This window comes from Mya arenaria, chromosome 3 (assembly GCF_026914265.1).
Source record: "Mya arenaria isolate MELC-2E11 chromosome 3, ASM2691426v1".
NCBI classification, from domain to species: domain Eukaryota; kingdom Metazoa; phylum Mollusca; class Bivalvia; order Myida; family Myidae; genus Mya; species Mya arenaria.
Window position 1 is genome coordinate 48,039,537 of NC_069124.1, and position 23,674 is coordinate 48,063,210.

Below are 23,674 nucleotides of genomic sequence, written 5' to 3' on the forward strand. Positions count from 1 at the left end.
TTATTTTAATACAGTAACAGCACGCCATGGTATATGTTAGCATGAAATAATGCTCGTTGTTTTGTGGAGGATAAGTTTTCTCTACTTGGTATTGCGTGTGACAGGCGTAACAGGTATGTGCTATTCTTGTTACAATATATAATCGAACTATTCTTCGTAAACAGCCCGTGAACAGCCTTAATGGTGGCAAAGCGAATTCTTTATATGGCTCGATTATAACGTCACGTCTTAATTATTACAGTCATATTGCGATTTATTTGTTTAACGCATATTCCAGTGTGTGTATACCATGTGATAAATTACGTCATACATGCTACGTTAGAAGACAATATTGTGCTTATAAAGAAGACTTAAATCAAAGACAACTTTTCTTTAAGAACACCATTTTGAATGAGACAAAGGGCAGTCTTAGCCGCTTAAAGAGCCACGCCTTCGTTTTATTATCGGAGTTTGATAAGGTGATTAGTTTCATCAAACACTTAGACAAACCTGTTTCCAAAATAATGTTTTGACAGTGCTCCGTCAGACGGCCGAATTGCGAAAGGTTTGTCCAAGAAACTACACGCTAAATCAAACTCTGGTAAATATGGAAAGCGGTTTGCTATGAAAATACCATCGGGACTTATGGCTTTCCATAGGTTAAAGACAAAACGCGGGGCTTTGTTAGCGGCATAGACTGCGCTATGTATCCTTTAAATTGGTGAAGAAATAAGAAAGTTATAGTTAGAGACTGTTACTAGGAAGTGCATGCATACATGTTTGTTTCTGTTATACAATACTAGTTATTTAGGTTCTATTGCAACTTTCGCTTAAAAACAAGCCAATGAATAATATAATAGGAAAGAAAGGGTTTCAGACACCCAAACTTCCACTTTCTCCGACTCGTTGTGTAAAAAATGTAAATATATCTTCAATAGTTAGGCTCGTCTTAGTAAGGATTAAGCTTGACGAAACAAAAACAAAACAAAACACTTTGGAGTTTCTGACGTACAACTTCTCTTACTTATTTCAATTTGACCACATGACCCTGGTATACGACTTTAAAACTTATGACTAACTATGACATTATGTAAGTGATAAATGTTATTACTCAATAAAACCGAACAGTAATCTAAGAAATACATTCATTGTATTTGAGTGAGCATCTGGACAGCCAACTGAATGCACATCATAATACATAATACACACTTTTTCGAAAGCTCACACATATTAATATTTAGATACATTTAAGAAATATAAGACAACTGTTACAGATACTTCATATAATCCAATTATATCATTTCCATATACATAAACATTTTAAATATGTATACAATTTATTAAAATTTGTATTATATATCCTATACATGTAGGCACTCGCACATGATCAATATACACACAAGTTCTATAAAAAATGCGCAACTTTATAAAATTAGTCAAGTCTTACTAGTCTGACTGTCCAAAGCTGAATGACAAATTCACGGACCACTACTACATTTCCTCGTGCTGACTTATAGCGTCACCAAGCGTTCATTACATTTAACTAAGGAAATAATTTTTCTTCTAATTCGTAAACTCAAACTAAGAAATTCACTTTTCTCAAAAAGAGATATTCAGTTGCGACATTTAAGTGATCGAACTCCTATTATCAAATTACCTTATGCATTTATAATGTAAGATAGTGATTTTCCTTCTTCTCACAATATAGGTGCTAAATCGCCAAATATTTGCAATAGATTACTTGTAGCATTTTTGTTAGATTTTGTTGTCAATCATTGACGTCTTATTTCTAAATGTGGCGTTTCAGCATGGATATATGTTATGTAATATTAATTATTTAAAGCCCGCTGAGTCACGTGGTAGATACTGACCAAAGATATTGATGAGGCATTCTGTTTTTGACAAGCATCGAGGATACACCTCTGTTAGGATTTTCAATCAAATTTACAAAACATAGCATTAACAGTTTTGAACTAGAGAATAGGAATTGTTATCACTGTTATTTATTATTATTACAATCAAGTTAAACACTTAATACATGTATGCTGTTTTACTTGGAGACTTTCGAAGTGGGCGTTGGACAAAATATACCAGTTATAACAACATTGCGTCGCATTCGACTAAAACTTTGTGCTAGAGCCGTGTATTCCGGACATTACTTTTACACCCCATAACACGATAGTTTTCATCGTATCATTATAGGCACTGACTGCACAGTAGACAATGATGGTATTGGGAGATTCGGACCGGATTGTGAGCTCCCCTGTTGGTGTAAGGATAGGGGAGAATGTGATCAGACAAGCGGCACGTGCAACGCGGGCTGCGCCCCGGGCATGTTCGGTTCTAGCTGCTTGTACCGTGAGTGACAAATAGTTAAACACAGATACTTTTCATTGCCTATAATTGCTCTATATAGTATATAGAGCAAGTCTTAAATTGCTTTGCTTTAAGGGAATGGCTAATAGAATATGCTTTTGACACTTTACCATACCTTTTGGGAACATCACACTCTTTCTAACGTTAGACGATAATGCACATGGTACCGTACATTTTAGAAACATCAATTTTTTTATAATGATAGGCGATATTGCACACGGCAAAACCACAAAACCGAGGCATTCCGACAATTTACCAAAATCACGACAACGCTCTGCCAGTTTGGCTGTGGATGATGATCTTACAACTTGCAGTTCCACAAAATATGCACATAAACCCAGAACAGAACCACCATGGTGGCGTATTTGGTTCCCGTACAGTGTCAATTTCTCCGTCATCGAAATGACCATCAAGCAAAATCTGCTACGTAAGTATGTCAATGTTGGAAAGGTTCATCCTCTTTATTTTGACAGCCAAAATGAACGTGTTTATAACGTAAGAATTAAGTTACCAATTAAAATTCGTAACGTGAATGTTTATACACTGAAAACATAACATTCCGGAATGAAAACACATTTTGATATCAACTGGTATTGCATTTCAGAATGATTTAGGCGAACTTTAATATCTTATTTAAATTAAGATTTCCTTATTTCAGTGTATTTCGCTAATTTTACTGTTTCTGTTGCGACCATTTCGAAACAAAAAAGCACCAAGAAATTGTGGCCGTCTGAAGAGCACCGTTGTTACCAGGGTGATGGTTTTGTTCTCGCTAAGGATAGCGAATACACCACCATCAAGTTCTTTTGTAAACCTTCGTCATTGGGAAACACCATAAGAATCACACTTGCTTCAAACCGGTCTCGATTGGAACTTTGTGATGTAAATATCAACCAAGGTGAGCTGTTTAAAATGTACTAATCTACAGCTTTTTATATACGAAGGTCATAGACCCATGTCGGCAAATATCGTACAAACTGACAACAAACACAAACATTTATACATGTTGAAAAAATTTTTTTAATCCGAATTACAAACAAAATGAAATATATAAATACATGTTAATTTGATATATTGCAGAGTTCATACTATGTTTCATTTGGTAGAGTTTTCTTAATACTATAATATGCTTGACAATCATCGTCATATATTTAAATACTTTATTTGTTTAGTTTGCTCTATTTAATTTTTTTTAAAACATATCTATATTTTGGGTATACATATGCAAATACGTCAATATGTTATCTACTATTATTTCTTTGTTTATACTAGTAAATACTACTTCAAGTTATTTCTTTTATAAAAGAAGTCTGTAAATAAAGCTTAATCAAAGCGCAGAAGACGCAGAAAAACTACATGCGGGCATGGACTTCAGCTGATTCAGTTTTCAATTTTATTCAAGAACTATGCCCATGTGGGCATCAGTTTTATAACAAATATGTACAAAGAATAAACACAAGGATATATGACAAAGAATAACAAAAGATCTAAGTGATACATGTATTAGAAATAAGAACACGCATATTTGCACACATTTCGTTTACAACTGTTCTACTTATATACTAATACGAGTCGGACATGGACACGTATTATGTAATTTAATTACAGCTGAAAATGGAAAGTTGACAGTAAGGATTAATTAACAACTTGCATTATTTTTCTCACAAAAATGTTTAATTTAAGGAGGATATTATGTCAATGCTTAGATATAGTTTTTGGAAATTAAAAGTATTCTGGCGTCTTCGGGTTTTAGAACTGTATCTACTTCTGTCATCATTTAACTTTGTACATTACCTTAAACATGTTAAGAGCACAAGTGACATATTCTAACATTAAGTTTAATATAACTTATTCTCCCACCTCAGATTATAGGTATCTTCCATGGCCAAGCGTGTAAGATATGTTCATTCCGACCCGAGCGGAGCGTGTTTAGCGGAAACGAGGTTTACCGCGAGGGTCGGGATGAATATATCTTACACGAGCGGCTATGATAGATGCTTTTTCTCCCACCTCATTTAAACAAAATTAAGTAAAAATGTATTTTATGCTTGAACTCTTTTGTGCTTAGTGAAAATAATTGCGTATGAATATGCGATAGTTCTTGGTTGCCATGGTTATGCGCGCAGTGTTTCAGATTATGTTAAAAGTCAAATCGGTCTTTATATAGCCTAAGGAGAGTGAAGCATTATTTCTTGAAAGGTGCGTGAAAACTGTTTTATGGTGACATTTGAAGCTAGAAATAACTAATAAGCGTTTTAAATATTGCCACAAGACAGTTTTCACGCACCTATCAAGAAATAATACTTCACTCTCCTTAGAACTATTTAAAGACCGATTTGACTGTTAACATAATCTGAATCACTGCGCGCATATCCATGACAACCACGAATTATCGCATATCTATACGCAAATTTTTTCACTTGCACAAAAGAGTTCAGCAAAAAATACATTTTTACTAATTTTGTTTAACTGAGGTGGGAGAAAAAACATCTTCCATTCCATGTTCTCGTTTTTGCTACTTGTGGCTGTATTTTTGTTTCGAGCAAAGTGTAATAAACACGTATGTTAACTGATTATACATAATGTGTTTCACCAATCCAGTTTGTGGATATCGCCGCTGGGGTGATGCTTGTGAGAAGGAATGTTACTGTGGAGGTGAAGCCCCCTGTGACATGTATACCGGTGGTTGTCCTGGAACATGTAAGTGCGCCCTTTCTGTTCGTCCACAAGGCTTCCTCTCTTCGGTCAGTTATTGCATGAACACAATTTTAAACCCAGTTTTTAGTGTTTTCTAATTAAACAAAAACAAATATAGTATTTAGTATTTTAAATTCCAAAGCTTTATAGTTTCAGTCGCAATCTTCAATAGCAGTTTATAAAAGCTATGTTAAAAGTTACAAATAAGTTTGGGTCGGTAATCTAATTGAATTTATTGTTAATGAAATGGATTTGTTTTTGATTAAAGTTTAATTTTTAGTTCATAAAAAAATGTTCTTTTCACAAAAAAAATCACAGAAGTTATATATTTCATAGCCTGTGATAACAGCATGCGCGGCAAACAATGCTCCATCCCCTGTAACAAACAATGCTCTAAAGGCTGTAACAAGGGCGACGGGAAGTGCAGTTCGTGTGCACCTGGGTATCATGGGGACTTTTGTAACGAAAGTAAGAACATATTATAATTCGTGTAACAGTTTGATTGAGGAGCAAAATATAGTTTAACTTTATATATAAACTTTCAACAGCAAACCATTCCTTTCAATTTAGTTCACAGTGAGAAATATATAAATATTATCGTTATACCAGCATTAAATAAGCATTGTTATTTCTTTGCGTTGAATATGAATTGTCTAATAACAACCTTATAACAACATAATATTCCTTTTTTTTGTACAGCTTGTGTTAACCACACATTCGGTCCTATCTGTTCAAACAACTGCAATGAACATTGTACCGGTCTATGTGACAATGTGACGGGGACCTGTAACGAGTGTTCTCCGGGATATAAAGGGCAGTTCTGCAATGAAAGTATGTTTTGCTGTATTCAAAAATTCATGAACTACATTTATATCATGCCGTTCGTTTTTTTAAAAGTTATATGTTTAAATGGTGTTTTTTAATAAACATGTGTGGCGTAAGGTTCTGGTGGTCATATTCGTGGTATTGGCTTCTTCGGAAGTTTCGGGATCATATTTACATGACAATTTTTCTAGCCTGCTCAACCTATAGCTTTGGTCCGAATTGATCCGACTATGTAGAGAGTCAAGTTTCGATCCATGTAACAAGATTAACGGGACGTGCTTTAAATGCATTTCAGGAAAAAGTGACCATATTGTAGTTATTGTATGTCTTTACCATTAATATCGTAAACGGCTCTGAAATATTTGACTGTATTGTTACCATAACAGAATAAATGTTATATACGTGTATATGCATAAAAAGTACTTAAAAGCCTTTCACCTAATAAGTCATGTTTTGTAAAAATAAACATTTCTCCCACCTCAGATAAGTAGATCCATTATTACCATGCTAGATATTCTTATCTTGCCCACGGGCGAAGATAAAATGCCCGTATGAAACTCCTTTTTAATGGTCACCACATGATTGTAACTACCTCCCTTTTGAAGACTGTCGTCAGTAGCATCAAGGAAATCATGTCTTATGGTAATATTTAGAACGCTAATTAATTATTTCTCGCATCAAATGTCACCATAAAACAGTTTTCACGCACCATTCAAGAAATAATGCTTCATTCTCCTTAGAACTATTTAAAAAGACCGATTTGACTATTAACATTAACTGGATCACTACGCGCATATCCATGACAACCACTTGCTATCGCATATCCATACGCAATTATATTTACTAAGCACAAAAGAGTTCAAGCAAAAAATACATTTTTACTTAATTTTGTTTAACTGAGGTGGGAGAAAAAGCATCTACCATAGCCGCTCTTGTAAGATAGGTTCATCCCGACCCTCGCGCAGGGTGTTTTGCAGAAACTCGGTAAACCTCGTTTCCGCAAAACGCCCTACGCTCTGGTCGGAATGAACCTATCTTACTCTCTCGGCCATGGAAGATACTTATAATCCTTTATATCCTTCGTAAACCTGTATAGCTTGCCGCAGCGGAACCTTTGGCCGGAATTGTTCCCAAAACTGTCGCGATACGTGCTCTGGATCTTGTGATAATGAGGACGGAGCTTGTTGGTCATGTCAACCAGGATATCAGGGGAAGTTCTGCAACACACGTATGAAAATTGGCTTCTTTATGCATTGACAATTATTAAAAGATAATCGCTTACATCAACTGTTACTAAATGCACATATATGTTTTAATTTCCTGCTATAAGAGATTTATTTTGCCTGCAAATTATAAGTCAACCACTTTCAATTTATTTAGCTTGCGACAAAAACAAATACGGCTCAAATTGTACCAACACGTGCAACATACATTGTTCTGAACCTTGTAACAAAGTAAACGGTTCTTTTAGAACATGCAAGCCCGGGTATAAGGAACGGTTTTGTAACCAACGTGTTTTTAATCATTGAACTGACAGAAAATATAAAAGCTATCTTGGTTACGAATAAAACACCACAAATTACGTTACACTTCTGTTAAAAATTTAAATATGTTATCCTTTGTCAAATAGTATTGGTTTACCTTTTTGTCTTAGTTTGGCATGCAAGGTGCCAAAGTATTTGATAAGGGTACACGTTTTTGTTTTAGCCTGTATCGTTAGGTTTGGTTCAGTTTACACACGTAAACTATTTTCTCTCATATGAAACAACAGCCTGTGACAATAACACGTACGGCCAGAACTGTGACAAGCAATGTAGCGATCATTGTGTTGGACCTTGTAACAATATTGACGGAACCTGCACTACATGTGAAGCTGGATTTGAGGGGCGATTATGCAACAAATGTAAGCATACAGCCAAATGATTTATATTCTTAAAGCATTGATGTAAATATTTGCCTTACCGTGCCAAGATGAAAACCCATATAATACGGCATTATTATAGATGTATTGTAGAGTTTGTTGCCTGGAAACTTTCAAATATATGTCTAATTTGTGAGCATTTGCCAATGTCCATTAAGATTAGTTGCATTTCGTGCATTGCATTTATTTAGTCATACTTTTATATAACGTAAGGTATACTGAGGTATTTTCTGTAATATAATTTAGAAACTTCTACGGAATTAATTAGTTCTATGGTTATAATCTATTATGTTTATCCTATTAACTGCAGCCTGCGCAAAGACTAAGTGGGGAATGAACTGTAACAAAACCTGTGGTCAGTGTGCTACTGAAGAATGCAACTCTTACAATGGCTTCTGTGAAACGGGATGTCAGGCTGGTTATAAGCCAGACACTTTTCACGAACGTATGTATACAGACCCAAAATCACATGGAATATAATAGTTATTAATAAATTATGTGTTGACGATATACGTTATATTGTTTTATGATGACAGTGTATCAAGTAACTATCTTAGTCTAGACTTAGTAACATTACCATCAATTGAATGAAAATGTCAGATGGAAAACTGACCCGAACGAGATACAATTACCTTGTTTATTTATAATACAATAATGTAATGTGCAACTAACCTGAGATGCGTCTATATTTGACACGCTTTTCACTAACAACAACAAATTCAGATTAGTCCCTCTTAGCTTTTAAAATCATATCATAGTTGTTAAACAAAACAAATTCCCGACATGTTATACTTTGCTTTACATACTAAAATATCGTATTTTTAGCTTGTGACAATCGCTCATTTGGTGTGAACTGCAGTGGCAGATGTAATTCAAATTGCAAAGGCCCCTGTAACAAGACTACTGGCCTGTGTCTGGACTGTAAAAGCGGATGGAACGGATCTAAATGTGACAAAGGTATGTTAGTTGGATGTGCATATGGTTGGTGGTCAAAATTAATATGTTTCTGAAGAATTTTGTAACAATTTTGTCAACTATGATACGCGTCGCGATTTTGGGCCTTCGAACAATGAATTTTTCATTGTAATTTAGTTTTTTTCCATTTTTATGTAAAGGTATTTTCATTGGCGCATCATTTTTTGAGATTTATGACACTCACTTTCCTCTTTTTCCATAGCAACTACGTCTTTGCCCCTACTGATTTCAACTGTATTGATAAATCCTGTTTTAAACTGTCCGGTTATTTAAAAATACTGATATGTAAATCTTGCGTGTAATTTAGATATTGTGATTTTTTATTATCGACACCATATATGTGACGTAAAGTGGAGTATACGAAATGCGCCATGCATGGTCTTACTTTAAACACACTTCTGACGCAATTTTAGAAATATCATTATGAAATATATAGCATTGCTTTCCTAAATATCATTTAAATGCAACACCAAATAAACTAATATATCCGAAGGCCCAAAAATATATATCCGGCTCAACCATTACATGCAATAATACGTTCCATAACCAAAACATACCCAATCTTTGTCTTTAGTACTACTAGTATGTTACTTTCACAACAATGAAACAACAACTAAACCTACTACTACTTCTACTACTAGGACGACGAAGACGACGACTTTTCCTTCAGAATTACCACTTTTACTACAGCATCAAGCACGGTTGTTTATATATCATGCGTTTTGTGATCCAGAGTGTCCAGGTGGTTACTACGGTTCACGCTGCATACATGGTTGTGGATACTGTTTGAATAGTCCCTGTGACAGAGTGTCAGGCAACTGTTCGGAAGGCTGCAAACCGGGATATCAACATACTCCAAAATGTTTTGAAAGTACTAATAATTTACTTTGTAGCTTGTGATTTACAACATAGTGTTATCTATTGCTTAAGCAGTGTTTGTCAGATATAACTGACTAGCATATCATTGCCTGGTTAAGGCGTTAAATTACTAAAACAAACTAAGGTTTTGGTTAGACCTTTTACCGACACTATACGACATTCAAAACGATATTAAAGTTGTACGACGTGTGTGTTTTTCTTGTAATTACTTTGAATTCAAATAAATGTATGTTTCGTTTCAGAGTGTCCCATTGGAACATTTGGTTTGAAATGCTCAAGACATTGCAGTGTGCATTGTGATCGTACATGTGACCGTGTGAGAGGCCATTGCTCATGTCAAACGGGATACCAATTACCGAAGTGTATTTATGGTAGTGTTCATACATATACTTTCTGCAACTATTGAAATGAATTTGGACATACGCGTGTTTATACATCATCCTTTTCAACTAGTATAAAAACCACTGTGACATCTACATGATCACATTTTCGTGTCTAATTGTTAAATATAAAGATCTTGTTATTGCCACATTCTTTGTGTCCTCGTCGTCCACAACAGCTTGCAAAACTGTAATATACTTAACACATTGAAACTTTGAATACATACTCAAAATGAATAAACCTGCAGAGGAACAGAAAGTCGAGTTATTCACATTGACTAAGGCTTGTCATCCGTATGATTCTTGTAATTGTTTGGCCAGAATGTGAGCTTGGAACATGGGGGAAAAACTGCGGTCAAACGTGTGGAGGTTGCCATGCTGAAAACTGTAGCAAGACCGATGGCCACTGCCTTAGTGGATGCAAATATGGATATAAAATATCATCGGACTGCATGGAAAGTAAGCAAATATTCCTATTTGTCAGCAAATAAGATTTTTTTAAACTCTTTTGTTATTAATTCGAGGTAAGATCGTGAGCTAGGAGTTATGTGCATAGACATTGTGTTTAACGTTAATGGTGGTTGGGGCTAATTCACGCAATCTATGCATTTCTGAATATTGGAAGTCCATTAATTCGGACAACCATATTAAATTTCACAATACATTAACTTTATTTCTAGAATGTGACGACGGCAAATATGGTTACAACTGCTCTGAAACATGTAGCAGAAACTGTGAAGATCCAACGTCCTGTAACACAACCACCGGCTTTTGTGGCTTTTGCAAGCGGGGTTGGCAAGGCACAATGTGTAGTGAAAGTAATGATACGTTTTTATGGTTTTTGTTTTAGAAAATTACAATGCTAATGCTATGTCCATTTCATATATTTGTATGTATTTTAAAGTGGTAGTTTGGAGAACAACTTTTAGTAAAAATGATGAATGAAATGTGTAATGAATATAAGGACATCTTCGTTTTTTAAACAACATCAAACAGCAACGTGTATTACCACTCTATATTTTTAAATGTTTATCAATGCTGTATCACAATATTAAGACAAGCAAATGTTTGCATTAATTGATAAGTTGTAACAAGTCTCTTGAGTATACCGTTAAACAACACGAGTCATGTTGATGAAGAGTCTAATTATCTGTTGTTTCTAGCTAAAGAAGACGTTTGTACTTCACTGGATTTACTACTTAAAGTGTCTTTTGAATAATATTGATTTTTACTTTACTCTATTATTTTAGGATGTCCTGACCAAAGGTATGGTCAGAATTGCCAGGAAAAGTGTGGGCACTGTGAGGGAGCGACATGTAATATAATGGATGGTCATTGTATTTCATGTATACCTGGCTACATAAATGATGGACGATGCAAAACTGGTTGGTTCTTATTTGTAATTTACGCTTTTTTCTATGAAAACTTGTGTGACGTTCGTTAAAAGTGGTCTTACATAAGAAAACATATACGCAGACGTTTACGTTCCTGTCAATAAACTAATTCATGATAATTGTTATGAAATTCAGTGCATACTTTGTAGAATGTCATGTGTTTTTTTCTGTGGTTTGAAACTATCCTGCGTTAAAAAGCAGTCAATGTTGTTGATATATAACACTGACAAAACGTGCTGTTACAAACAATCGTTGTTTCAGTCTAAAAGCACATGGTATTGAAAGCAAACAAACACAGCATTTGGTGTATAAGGCTATCAACATATGATATATCACCAACGCAAAACGCTCTGTAAGAAATGGTTCAGTATTAAAGGCTAACAGCAAAGGATAAATAAAACAAATGATTTATATGTAAAAACGTTATCAGTGTATAAGGTTGAAAGCAAATGGTACAGAACAATAGGCAAGATTCAACAACTCTTTTAGTGTTTTATGTTAATAGCAAATGCTATTGAACACAAGCAAAACGACGAGGCTAAACGTTCTGTATAGATATTTGTGTTTGATGCATTGATTTGCATTATGTACATGTTTTGTTCGTTCAAACAAGGATGCGAGGCTGGTAGTCATGGTGTGGACTGTCAGGAGCGGTGTGGAATGTGCGCCGGAAACAAATCCTGTCACCCGGAGAACGGGACCTGTCCACTTGGCTGCAAGACGGGGTTCTCTGGAGATGGATGTACACAGAATTTGCAAGGTAGTTACTGGGATGTATGGTTCTGACTATTATATAATCTATGAAACAAAAAGTAAATTAAATGACATATCCGACTGGCTTTTTCAATATTTGTAATCATAGTATTGTCATTAACGTACTTTTTTGTCACTATCTAGTACAAAAAGCAAAGGCATTATGTTTAAAAGCTCATTTAGAATTCGTTCATATAACAAAAAATCTTCAGAAAAGTGAAGCAGCTATAGTTACAACGTTTAATGTACGCTTCAATACCGCGTTTATGTATATCGTGTTTAAAAAACATGGATAGTTCTCGAATGTTTATGCTGTTATTAGCAACTAGGAGAGTAACATTCAAATATTTACTTTTTTAATAACAACATGCCTATGAAAATAAAGCAATTAATGTTTCATTCTGATGTCTGTTTGATATGTTGAACGAGATGTATTTAAACTAAGCGACCTTATTAAAAAAACAAGCTATTTTGTTAGCGCCCTCAGAGCCTCTTACAGTGGCAATTGCTGGAGCTGTTGGAGGTGGAGTTTTGATCATCACCGTTATTGCGGTAACAGTCGTTGTTCTGTTGATGAAAAGGCGTGAAGCTGAACAAGGCCAGAAGAAAACGCCAGCAAATAAGTAAGCAACTATTTTATTGAAAACACATCTTGCTTTTAAATCCACAGTGTCTTTGTTTACATTTTCGCCGGGCGAACATTCTTCACTTGTTTCATATTACAGTATAGGGTAATTTTGATTTTGCCAAATCTAATTTTATGTTTAAGGTAATGTACTATATTGATGATATACATGTTCAAGTGTGTGTTAATATATTTTTGTCTAGTTGAACTGATATATTATGACTTTAATGAGCCTTTGTCATCAAGCCACTGTGTTTAAATCCAGGATAAGCTGGTAACTGTCGATTCGAGGTGAATTAGTGTAATATGAATGACATTTAAGTTTTAAGTATAGTTTTGACTCAACACATACTTAACAGGATAAATAAGTCTGCATTCCGACATCCTGGAACAAGTAAGGCCCAGACAAAGTCATCTGATGATCCTGAAGAGTCAGGGAATAAACAACGTAAAGTTTATTTTCAAGGTATTTATTGAATGTATTAATTAAACTTGGTGTCTAAAAGCATATGTATAAAGAAATAAAAGTGTTTTTTTTTTTCTTTACTATCACTTACCGGAAACCCGTCAGCTAAACTATGGACATATCTCGCCTTAGATAAGCCCCTTCCTGTAGCACCCACGGACGATCCTGTAGTTGTACTTGAGCCCACCTACGGAAACATGAGTGGTGAAGAGGGGCAGTCGCCACCGTACCCCGTGACCTTGTCTCAGCTTCTCAGCTATATAGGCACAAAGTCTGCCGACCAGACATATTTTAGCAATGAATACACGGTGAACCTTCCTATCTTATGTATACTTTACTTACATTATCTAGAATTCGTGTTGAAAATATTACAAAGACTATGTTTTTATGGTAATGAGTATCGCATGTCTTATATCTAAGGAGAGGCTCCTCATTTGTTTCAAAACCATGAAATTATCAAACCCTGGTAAATGAAAGTACTTAATATGTGGAAGTCATTTATTGACAATCTAATGATGTCTCCTACCTGTAAATTTGGGCATTGCTTAGAAATAGCAATACGTATTGAGGAAATCATGTAATATTTAAAGAAAATTCCAACCGGCATGATGCACCCAGCGACCGCTGCCAGAGACCCGGAAAATGCCGGCAAGAGTAGATACAAGAACCTGTATGCATGTGAGTGATTATCTGTGGATAGAACTAACACGTTTCTATTATCACGTTCAGTGAATTTCTGTGGTCATTCGTTTCGTCGTTTGTTGCATAGTAAATAATACAAATATCTATTCAAAGTATAAACTTTCAGACGATCACTCAAGAGTACACCTCAAGAAACAGCAAGGAGAGACGGACTATATCAACGCTTGTTTCAATCAGGTACAGTACGGACTGAATAGACACTTGTTCAATTCAGGCACAGTACGGACTGTTTCGACACTTTTTTCATTCAGGCACAGTATGGACTGTATCGACACTTGTAACCATTCAGGCATAGTATGAACTGTATCGACACTTGTTCCATTCAGGTACTGTACGGACTGTATCGACACTTGTTTCCATTCAGGCACTTTATGGACTGTATCTACATTTGTTTCATTCAGGCACAGTATGAACTGTATCGACACTTGTTCCATTCAGGTACTGTACGGACTGTATCGACACTTTTTTCCATTCAGGTACTTTATGGACTGTATCTACATTTGTTTCATTCAGGCACAGAATGGACTGTGTCGACACTTGTTCCATTCAGGTACAGTACGGCCTGTATCGACACTTTTTCCAATCAGGCACAGTGCGGACTGTATCGACACTTGTTCCATTCAGGTACAGTAGGAATTGAATCGACACTTGTTTCATTCAGGTACAGTACGGACTGTATCGACACTTTTTCCAATTAGGCACCGTGCGGACTGTATCGACGCTTGTTTCATTCCGGCACACTACGAACTGAATTGACACTTGTTTTATTCCGGAACAGTACGGACTGTATCGACACTTGTTTCATTCAGGCACAGTACGGACTTTATTGACACTTGTTTCAATCCGGCAAAGTTCGGACTGTATCGACACTTGTTCCATTCAGGTACAGTACAGATTGTATCGACACTTGTTCCATTCAGGTACAGTACGGATTGTATCGACACTGGTTCCATTCAGGTACAGTACGGACTGTATAGACACTTGTTTAATCAAGGTACAGTACGGACTGTATTGACATTTGTTCCATTCAGGTACAGTACGGACTGTATTGACACTTGTTCCATTCAGGTACAGTACGCACGGTATCGACACTTGTTCCATTCAGGTACAGAACGGACTGTATCGACACTTCTTCCATTCAGGTACAGTACGTCCTGTATCGACACTTTTTCTATTCAGGCACAGTACGGACTGTACCGAAACTTGTTCCATTAAGGTACAGTATGGACTGTATCTACACCTGTTCCATTCAGGTACAGAACGGCCTGTATCGACAATTATTCCATTCAGGTACATCACGGACTGTATCGACACTTGTTTCATTCAGTTACAGTACGGACTGTATCGACACTTAGGTACAGTACGGAGTTTATCGACACTTGTTCCATTTAGGTACAGTACGGACTGTATCGACACTTTCATTCAGGTGCAGTACAGACTGCATTCAGGTAAAATACTGCCTGCCTTAATACTATTCTTGTTCATGTAAATTACGAACTGTACCAACACGTCGTTCATTCATGTACAGAACGGAATATATCGACGCTTGGTTTTATTCATTAGCTTTATGATTCCAAGACACAAATACAATATGTCAAAACCTGTGCCTATTGGATGAAGGAATATTTTCCTGTATTCTGTCAATTTTCGCAATAATTTTTCTCAATTGTTTATTCAAAATTAATTTAACACTTCTGACATTGAAAACATTTTCTTTTCAAAGGGTTATTCCGGAAGGCCAGAGTTCATTGCTTCACAAGGTAATTATAATCAGATATCATTACAACTCTAGTTGATTTTCTTAAATACGCAATGGACATTTTAATAATGGTCAAATAATTGACCTTTTCCATGCGTCTTCTCGAATGCACCGACGAATATTACATTAAAATATTAAATTCTAGTACGTAAATATATCTATGCATATAATATATATGCACCCGTTGTTTCTATGACAATAGTGATAAATAAAACAGAAAAATATAGTTTTCGATGATTATATATGACTATAATCACTGTTTTTTTTCCTGTATCTGTTTCTATGAATAACGTTAATTCTATAAACTTCGACTCTCTGACGGTCCAGGTCCTATGGAATCTATGATCGAAGACTTTGTTCGGATGATCTGGGAAAATAGCGTCATTACGGTCGTCTCGGTGACCAATCTCGTCGAGGTAGGACAAGTTAGTGTGACATAGCATGTATACACATAGAAAACAATAAGTCTGTGTAATATCTTGGTTTAACCGCACGCACTTATCCAAAAGCTTGTTACTTTTTGCCATGAAATATATCATATCAAAAACACTGCAGTAATAAAGTGATATAACCTTTTCAGATCAAATGCCTGCCGTATTGGGGGGAGATGAATGAGGAAAAGGAGATTGGCATGTTTGTGGTGGAGCTTACGGCAGAGCAGGAAAATAGTGACTTCGCTGTCAGGGATCTAAAAGTGTTCGAGAAGGTAGGTCGGTGATTTTGTTTTTGTTCGAGAAATGATTACTATGCCCGCCTTCGAAGATGCTTGAGTATATTGCATTGATGTCTATCCGTCGGTAGACAAAACCTTGTCTGATTGAATACTGAAGTACTCTGTAACTGAAGATCAAACTTGGAATGGAGCGTGTAATGACCAGTAAATGAACCCTATTGATTATAAGTTTGGTAGGTCTTAGGTCAATGTCGTGGTGATCTTGAACACAAAAAGCTTGTCCGATTTATAACTAATATGCTTTGGCCTATGGTCCTCAAACGTTTTCGTTCAAGTACAGTTCGGACTGAATTCAGGTTCAGTACGGACTGTATCGACAATTATTTCATTTAGATACATTATGAACTGTATCGACACTTGTTCCATTTAGGTACAGAACGGACTGTATTGACACTTATTTCATTCAGGTACAGTACGGACTGTATCGACACTTGTTTCATTCAGGTACAGTACGGAATATATCGACACTTATTTCACTCAGATTCAGTACGGACTGTATCGACACTTGTTTCATTCAGATTCAGTTCAGACTGTATCGACACTTATTTCATTCTGTATCAACACTTGTTTCATTCAGATCCAGTACGGACTGTATCGACACTTGTTTCATTCAGATTCAGTGCGGACTGTATCGACACTTGTTTCATTCAGATTCAGTGCGGACTGTATCGACACTTGTTTCATTCATATGCAGTGCGGACTGTATCGACACTTGTTTCATTGGATTCAGTACGAAAAGTGTTGACACTTCCCATTATGTACGATGTATACTAAGCTGGATGACGTAGTGTATAAAAAGTAGCCTACCCGTCCGTTGTACAACTTACTATTCATTTCAAATATTATGACACATGTTCATCGAATACATATTTTGTATGTTGGGTTCATTATATTTTTTGAATTCTTAAAGTTTTATCTGAATGAAAAATAAGAGAAATGAATATTGTATCCATGTTTTGGCCATTTGAATGCAGGAATGAAACATACCTCTTGGTTTTAGAATGTTATCATACAATCCGACTTAAGCTGTTAGCCTGTTACAGACTAATCGGGACGTAGCACGGTGTGTCCGCCAGTTCCACTACACAGCGTGGCCGGACAAAGAGGTGCCGGACAGCCCCGCCAGCCTGCTCATGTTCTGGCACACCGTCCGCACGTACGACCCCCAACGTGTAGCACCATGGCTTGTGTATTGCAGGTGAGTGAATTTATGGTTTTACCGCCATGAATCTGACCAACATGAGATATGCTGCGAATCGTGACCAAACTTTGCATTAACTGTTTTTAAACAGAATACTTATACTGTACTGGAAATACTATAGCGCAGAAATATTTAAACCATTTTCCCTTTGGTAAAATTATCTAGTTTATCGCGTGTCCTTAGGATTCGATCAGATCTGCGTCAGGGTTTTGACCATTTATATACTAAATATGCTTAATAGGAAGTAGCGACAACGTAGTCTTCTGTAAATTTGCGTTTGTCTGTACCTTCCAGCGCTGGTGTTGGACGAACCGGGACGTTTATTGCGATGGACATTCTATACAACCAGGGCAACAAGACTGGCGTCATTGACGTATTCCAGTGTGTGCACACTCTGAGGGATCAGCGCGTCAATATGGTCCAAACACTCGTATGACTTACCTAGTATCTTGCTTGGTTTCTAGAACAACAGAAAACTTAAATATATTATCCCTTTTATTGAAAATGCGCTACATTAAAATAGAAAATAAATAATGTTTCAAATACATTAAGGTTATAATCGTTAAAATTAAATACTTTTCGTAATCTCCAGAGTCAGTACAAATTCCTACACGAGGTAATGTACGAGGCCCTTGTGCTGTCTTCTTGGCCAGTCCCGGTTGATGAGTTTCCCAATGAACACCAGCGCCTCATCAAGGTCGACCCCGTCCTCAACAAGACAAACATTCTTCTAGAATATGAGGTACGTACTCATGTACTCACAACATTTAAGTAATTCTTTCAAACTTTTATTCGTAATCAGAAAAGCGTGTTAACAATTTAATGCAAACAAACAGAAAACACCTGTCAATATAAAAAAGGAAAGAAAAAACAACAACATATGTGTGTTTTAACAAATACTGCTTGGCAGTTTTCACTAGATTCACGATTTGACAACCATGCATCTTGTGCTGTTCAAAAATTGTACTCTCTTTCAAAACTTTCAAAAAATGTTAAGCCTTTGTAGTCAATACCTCGGATCCTTGGTAATCCTCCGTATTTCAGAATGAAAAGGCTTACCAGACGATGGTATTGTCAAAAGTTCGCCTAGATTCGTATGGTCAAGAGATGGACGTCTTTTCTATCGCGAATTTGCCGGAGAACGTCAGCAAAAACAGATCACAGTCCGTACTTGCCCGTATGTTGTTTGCTGAAGTACTTCGTATCATATGTTACTTAAGGCAGTTTTATCACGCTTATGTGTGTGTGTATGTGATTTGTGTGTATACGTGTGCGTGTGTGTACTTGTGCGTGTATGTAATTTTGAATAGTTTATGATTAAGCACATCTGTTTCTACAGAGAGTGTCCCTTTCATTTCAGAAAATATGTACAGATCTATCCTTCGCACGCCAGTAAGCGGACGCAACGACTATATTAATGCTGTTTACATTCCGGTAAATGTTACAAATCGTTGTCTTTAATTCAGGAGATTTGGTATCTATATTTTCAATGATCACCGCAAATAGTATAATAATAATGCACCACGCATTCAAACATGTGCTATGTTGCAGACGCTGTTTGAACGATCCGCATTTGTGGTGAGTCAGACACCCCTAGAGGAGACCCTAGTGGACTTTTGTCGCCTCATACACGACCTCGACATCCGCATCGTGGTCTCATTCCCGGACGAAGGGAGAGAACAGGTTGGTGTAGGTTCCCTGGATAGCAAATGTTCTTCGTCTTTCTTTTAAATTCACGATTATGATTCATTTCATGTCGATTAGATGGTTAAAATATTTGTATTTTAGACTTACATTTACCCCAGAATAATTTCAATGGTCTTTTCCGAATGATTTTAAAACAAAATACTGTTTAAGCCGGTGATAAATGGAAATGACAATGTTGCTTCTTCCATTGATTCATTTCAACTCAATTCGATAGTGTAGGTTTTAGTATTTTAGATTTAAAATTACTACGAACAATTCCTTCTTAAGCCGCTACAATGCTGTGTCTTCCATAGCTCTGACTCAACCCTAGACAGCAATTGCCGTACTTTGTATGTATTTTGCCGTTCTCTTCCCGAATATATTAACATAATATTTAGTAACACCCCCACCCCTTAAATAGTTTTTATTTAAATTGTTATTTGAACGTATGTTAAAGGTGGGTAGACTTCCAACCAGCGGCTCAAGCACAATTGGACCTTTCACAGTTCGTTTTGAGAAAGAGAAAACTTTGGACAACATTATACACAGAAAATATTCTCTGACAAACAAAACTGGGGTAACAGTTGATTTTACAATAAAGATCATAATATGATAATTGTTCACTATAATTGTCGTATAATTGGGTATCCGACGTCGTTCTTTATTATTAATCTTGGTAATTGTAAGAGTATAATATTAAACGAATGTGCCATAGCCAAGTTTTGGAGCTCGTGTTAGCAATTGAGTGAGTATACTTATATGGCCGTCAATTGTAATTTAAGGGTAAGAAAGAGTTCTGCCAGCTGTTGTACAGGAAATGGACGATGCGACAGGTGGTTCCATCGGATCGGAAGTCATTTGTGAAACTTCTACATGAAGTTGAGACACTTCGAAAGGCGAATCGAAAAAGTCCAGTTCTTATAACCTGCTTGTGCGTACACTCTTATGTTAAGTAATGGAATTAATGAGCCAATAAGGCAATTTCCAAGAATGTTGATGATGTATTATTTGTTTCATAAACTTCGAAGACATCTTCTTCAGTAATTATGTTTAAAAGGTACTGAAATGTAAGTAAACATTTAAAAAAATTAGTGTCAAAATGTGTTATGTTACCATTCCTGACAGTACGGGATTCGAGCGAAGCGGCCTGGTGGCGGTGTTGCTTGCCATGATTGCCATACTGACCAGGACAGGAGCCGTTTCTGTCTCTCTCGTTATAAGGCACTTACGGACACGCAGGCAACAACTCATACCGAATTTCGTATGTAAACCATTTCAAAAAACTAGCACAACCTTACAATCTAGCCATTTAGGATAATAAAACCGCAGTTTTTTTCTCTATTTAGTGAAATCAGTACTCTTAAACAACTATAGTCTATTCATGTTTCCAATGGTTTAACTAGCAAACAAACATAATGAATAGAAATGTTAAGGCGAGTTTTAAGCAATTTTTTTTGTCATTAAATTTATCTTGCAATTGTAACTCGCAAAAGTCAAAGCATTAAAAATTTAGTTTCAGTGTCAATAGAGAGCATAGTTCTAAGTCTTAATATTTCCTACATTAAAAATGATCTACTATTTTATTACTGTTTCAGGAGCAGTTTCAGTTTTGCCACGATGTGGCCCTGGACCACGCCAATGCAAGAGATACATGCGACAGTGTCTGACTGTGAGATGGAGTTCATGGAGCTAGTGCGTTAGTGACGGAATATGTATTAAACCTAATAAACACTATTATAGAACAAAGTTTGCCGGTCTTTCTTGACCGGCCTTTTCTAGTGTTTCTAGAAAGAACGTACTTTACGACCTTTGTTTGTATAACTTTGTATATGCATGCTTAACAGTATTATAAACAGTTGTTAGATGCTTGAGTTATTATAATTATTTCGTAGAAGACTTGACATACTGCTTGAAATGAAACTGACTGAGGGTTTTACTCTCTCCCACAATTCAACCTTCGGAGTATCGAATGTTCTCTGATAACTTTAATACCACTTCCCAAATAGCGGTGTATCAGCATCCAATCTCCTAAGAAGTTGTCTTCCTTAACATGCAAAATAAATCTGGTACCCTGGATAAAAATATGAAGGTTTTATTTTTTATTTTGTTATATTTTAGTTTAAACTCATTTCAATTATTCAAGGTCAATGAAGGTAAATATACGAAAAAATATTCAAAATCATAGATAATTTATAATCTGTATCTAAGTAGAACGTGATACCTATCCATGGTCACGTGATTTGCATTTTGGCAGTGATAACTTTCCTCTATTGTAATCGAAGTAACGCTGCGTGAGGTTTGAACAGTACTCGTTGCATGCAATGTGTGACCTGCGTTGTATATTATATGTTGTCGTTACTTTGTTTACTTATGTTCAACTTTGCATTTTTAATTATAGCGACCTTATAGTAATAAATATTGATTTATTCTGCATGTGATTTCGAATTATTACTTTGTTTTGTATGTTTATTCCTTTCATTTAAACTTGAATATGATGTAGCGTTATGTATTATGCCATTCAACTGTTTTTGTTTATGATGTTGTAGCATTATAATTTATTCCCTTATTTGTATTTGTACATGATATTGTGGCATTTTTTGTGGGGTTTTCTCCCTTTATTTGTATTTGTATATGATATGTAGCAGTATGCTTTACTCAATTCATTTGTAGCTGTATATAATATTTAACAAAATGTTTTTTTACTCGTTTTTAGCTCGACTATTCGAAGAATAAGGAGAGCTATCCTAGTCACCCGAGCGTCGGCGTCGGCATCGGCGTAACCATTATGTTACAGTTTGCGTACCACCTCGAATATTTTCAAAGTCCATTGACAAATGGCTTTGAAACTTTGCACACTTTTTCACCATGAAGCCCCTAACCTGTACACAGGAGGTTGTTACTATATCAAGCATTTTGACAAAATTATGCCCCTTTTTTACTTAGAATTTACGTTTAAGTTTGCGTACCACCTCAAATTCTTTCAAAGTCCATTGACATCTGGCTTTGAAACTTTGCACACTTGTTCACTATCATGCCCCAAACCTGTACACAGGAGGAGGTAACTCTATCAAGCATTTTGACAAAATTATGCCCCTTTATCTACTTAGAATTCACGTTTAAGTTTGCGTACCACCTGAAATAATTTCAAAGTCCATTGACATCTGGCTTTGAAACTTTGGACACTTGTTGACCATCATGCCCTCAAACTGTAAACAGGAGAAGGTAACTCTATCAAGCATTTTGACAAAATTATGCCTCTTTTTCTACTTAAAATTTACGTTAAAGTTTACGTACCACCTCTAATATTTTCAAAGTCCATTGACATCTGGCTTTAAAACTTTGCCCGCTTGTTCACCATCATGCCCCCAACCTGTACACATGAGGAGGTAACTATTTCAAGTATTTTGACAATATTATGCCCCTTTTTCGACTTAAAATTTACGTTAAAGTTTGCGTAACACCTCAAATATTTTCCAATAGAATTTATGCAAATATCTCATCACATCAATATATTGCATTGAAATCTAATCTAACAGTGATCCATGCATGTTTCGCCAAAACTTTTCAATCCATAAACCGAAAAGCGGCGGAATAGTCGAGCGCGTTGTCTCTCTGACAGCTCTTGTTTACTGCTGCTGTTTTCGTTCTTTTTTTAAAGTTACAGTTTTACTATATTGATTGTATAAGCCTGCTGTAAATTAAAACACTACCTATGACTTCTGTACTTCCTGTAGTTCTGTTTGTTTTTTTTGTATAAAAAATTCAATGGTCATCCAAATACAGTTATTTTCTGGGTGGCATTTACAACTTTTATCTAAACTGTTTATCTGACGCTTTCAAATTTAAACTGTTTTACCGCAAAAAAACATTTAAACTACAAATTTGATCGTAGATTTTTGTAAAAAGATAGTGCTGAATTATTTTAATTCCGTTTACGCTATTTATTACGCCACTGACGTACGAAATTATGGATTGAGATTCTGAAGAGATTGAAATCTCTGCGTTTGTTCAAATTAGAGAAACATTTATTTCTATTTCATAAAATTTTAGACAGCTGTAAAAGCTTAATCAAATTTTTATTAAGGTCGACAATTTTTCCAGCATACACTAATAACACCTACATATTTGCGAAAGCCTGTAGATACATTGTGTCTTAAAATGAAAATGGCAATCCTTTTCGCTGACAACGTTCAGAAAAGTCTTTATTTCGTTCCTAATTTATTTTGCTCTTTATTCAAATGTATGGAGTATATAAGAAAAATAACCTCTTTTTTATGCAATTTAACATTTTCGCAACAATCTTCACCAAGCGGCAAAAAATAA

General features: G+C 35.8%; 1 protein-coding gene across 1 annotated transcript; it reads left to right on the forward strand.

Annotated features, from left to right (window-relative positions):
* Positions 1 to 23,067, forward strand: LOC128229314 (platelet endothelial aggregation receptor 1-like). The gene is made up of 35 exons (XM_052941168.1): positions 1 to 113; positions 2,182 to 2,337; positions 2,561 to 2,782; positions 3,014 to 3,253; positions 4,957 to 5,055; positions 5,389 to 5,520; positions 5,752 to 5,883; positions 6,974 to 7,105; positions 7,649 to 7,780; positions 8,109 to 8,243; positions 8,624 to 8,755; positions 9,507 to 9,644; positions 9,895 to 10,023; positions 10,354 to 10,491; positions 10,713 to 10,850; positions 11,283 to 11,417; positions 12,040 to 12,186; positions 12,658 to 12,802; positions 13,164 to 13,270; positions 13,403 to 13,578; positions 13,861 to 13,948; positions 14,079 to 14,149; positions 15,696 to 15,732; positions 16,059 to 16,147; positions 16,312 to 16,437; positions 17,508 to 17,662; positions 17,960 to 18,095; positions 18,258 to 18,407; positions 18,710 to 18,842; positions 19,026 to 19,099; positions 19,217 to 19,348; positions 19,809 to 19,928; positions 20,134 to 20,282; positions 20,477 to 20,612; positions 20,947 to 23,067. Exons 1-35 carry the CDS (start codon positions 50 to 52, stop codon positions 21,016 to 21,018), a joined length of 4,497 nt encoding a protein of 1,498 aa, XP_052797128.1. The 5' UTR covers positions 1 to 49; the 3' UTR covers positions 21,019 to 23,067.
* Positions 23,068 to 23,674: the final 607 nt, after the last annotated feature.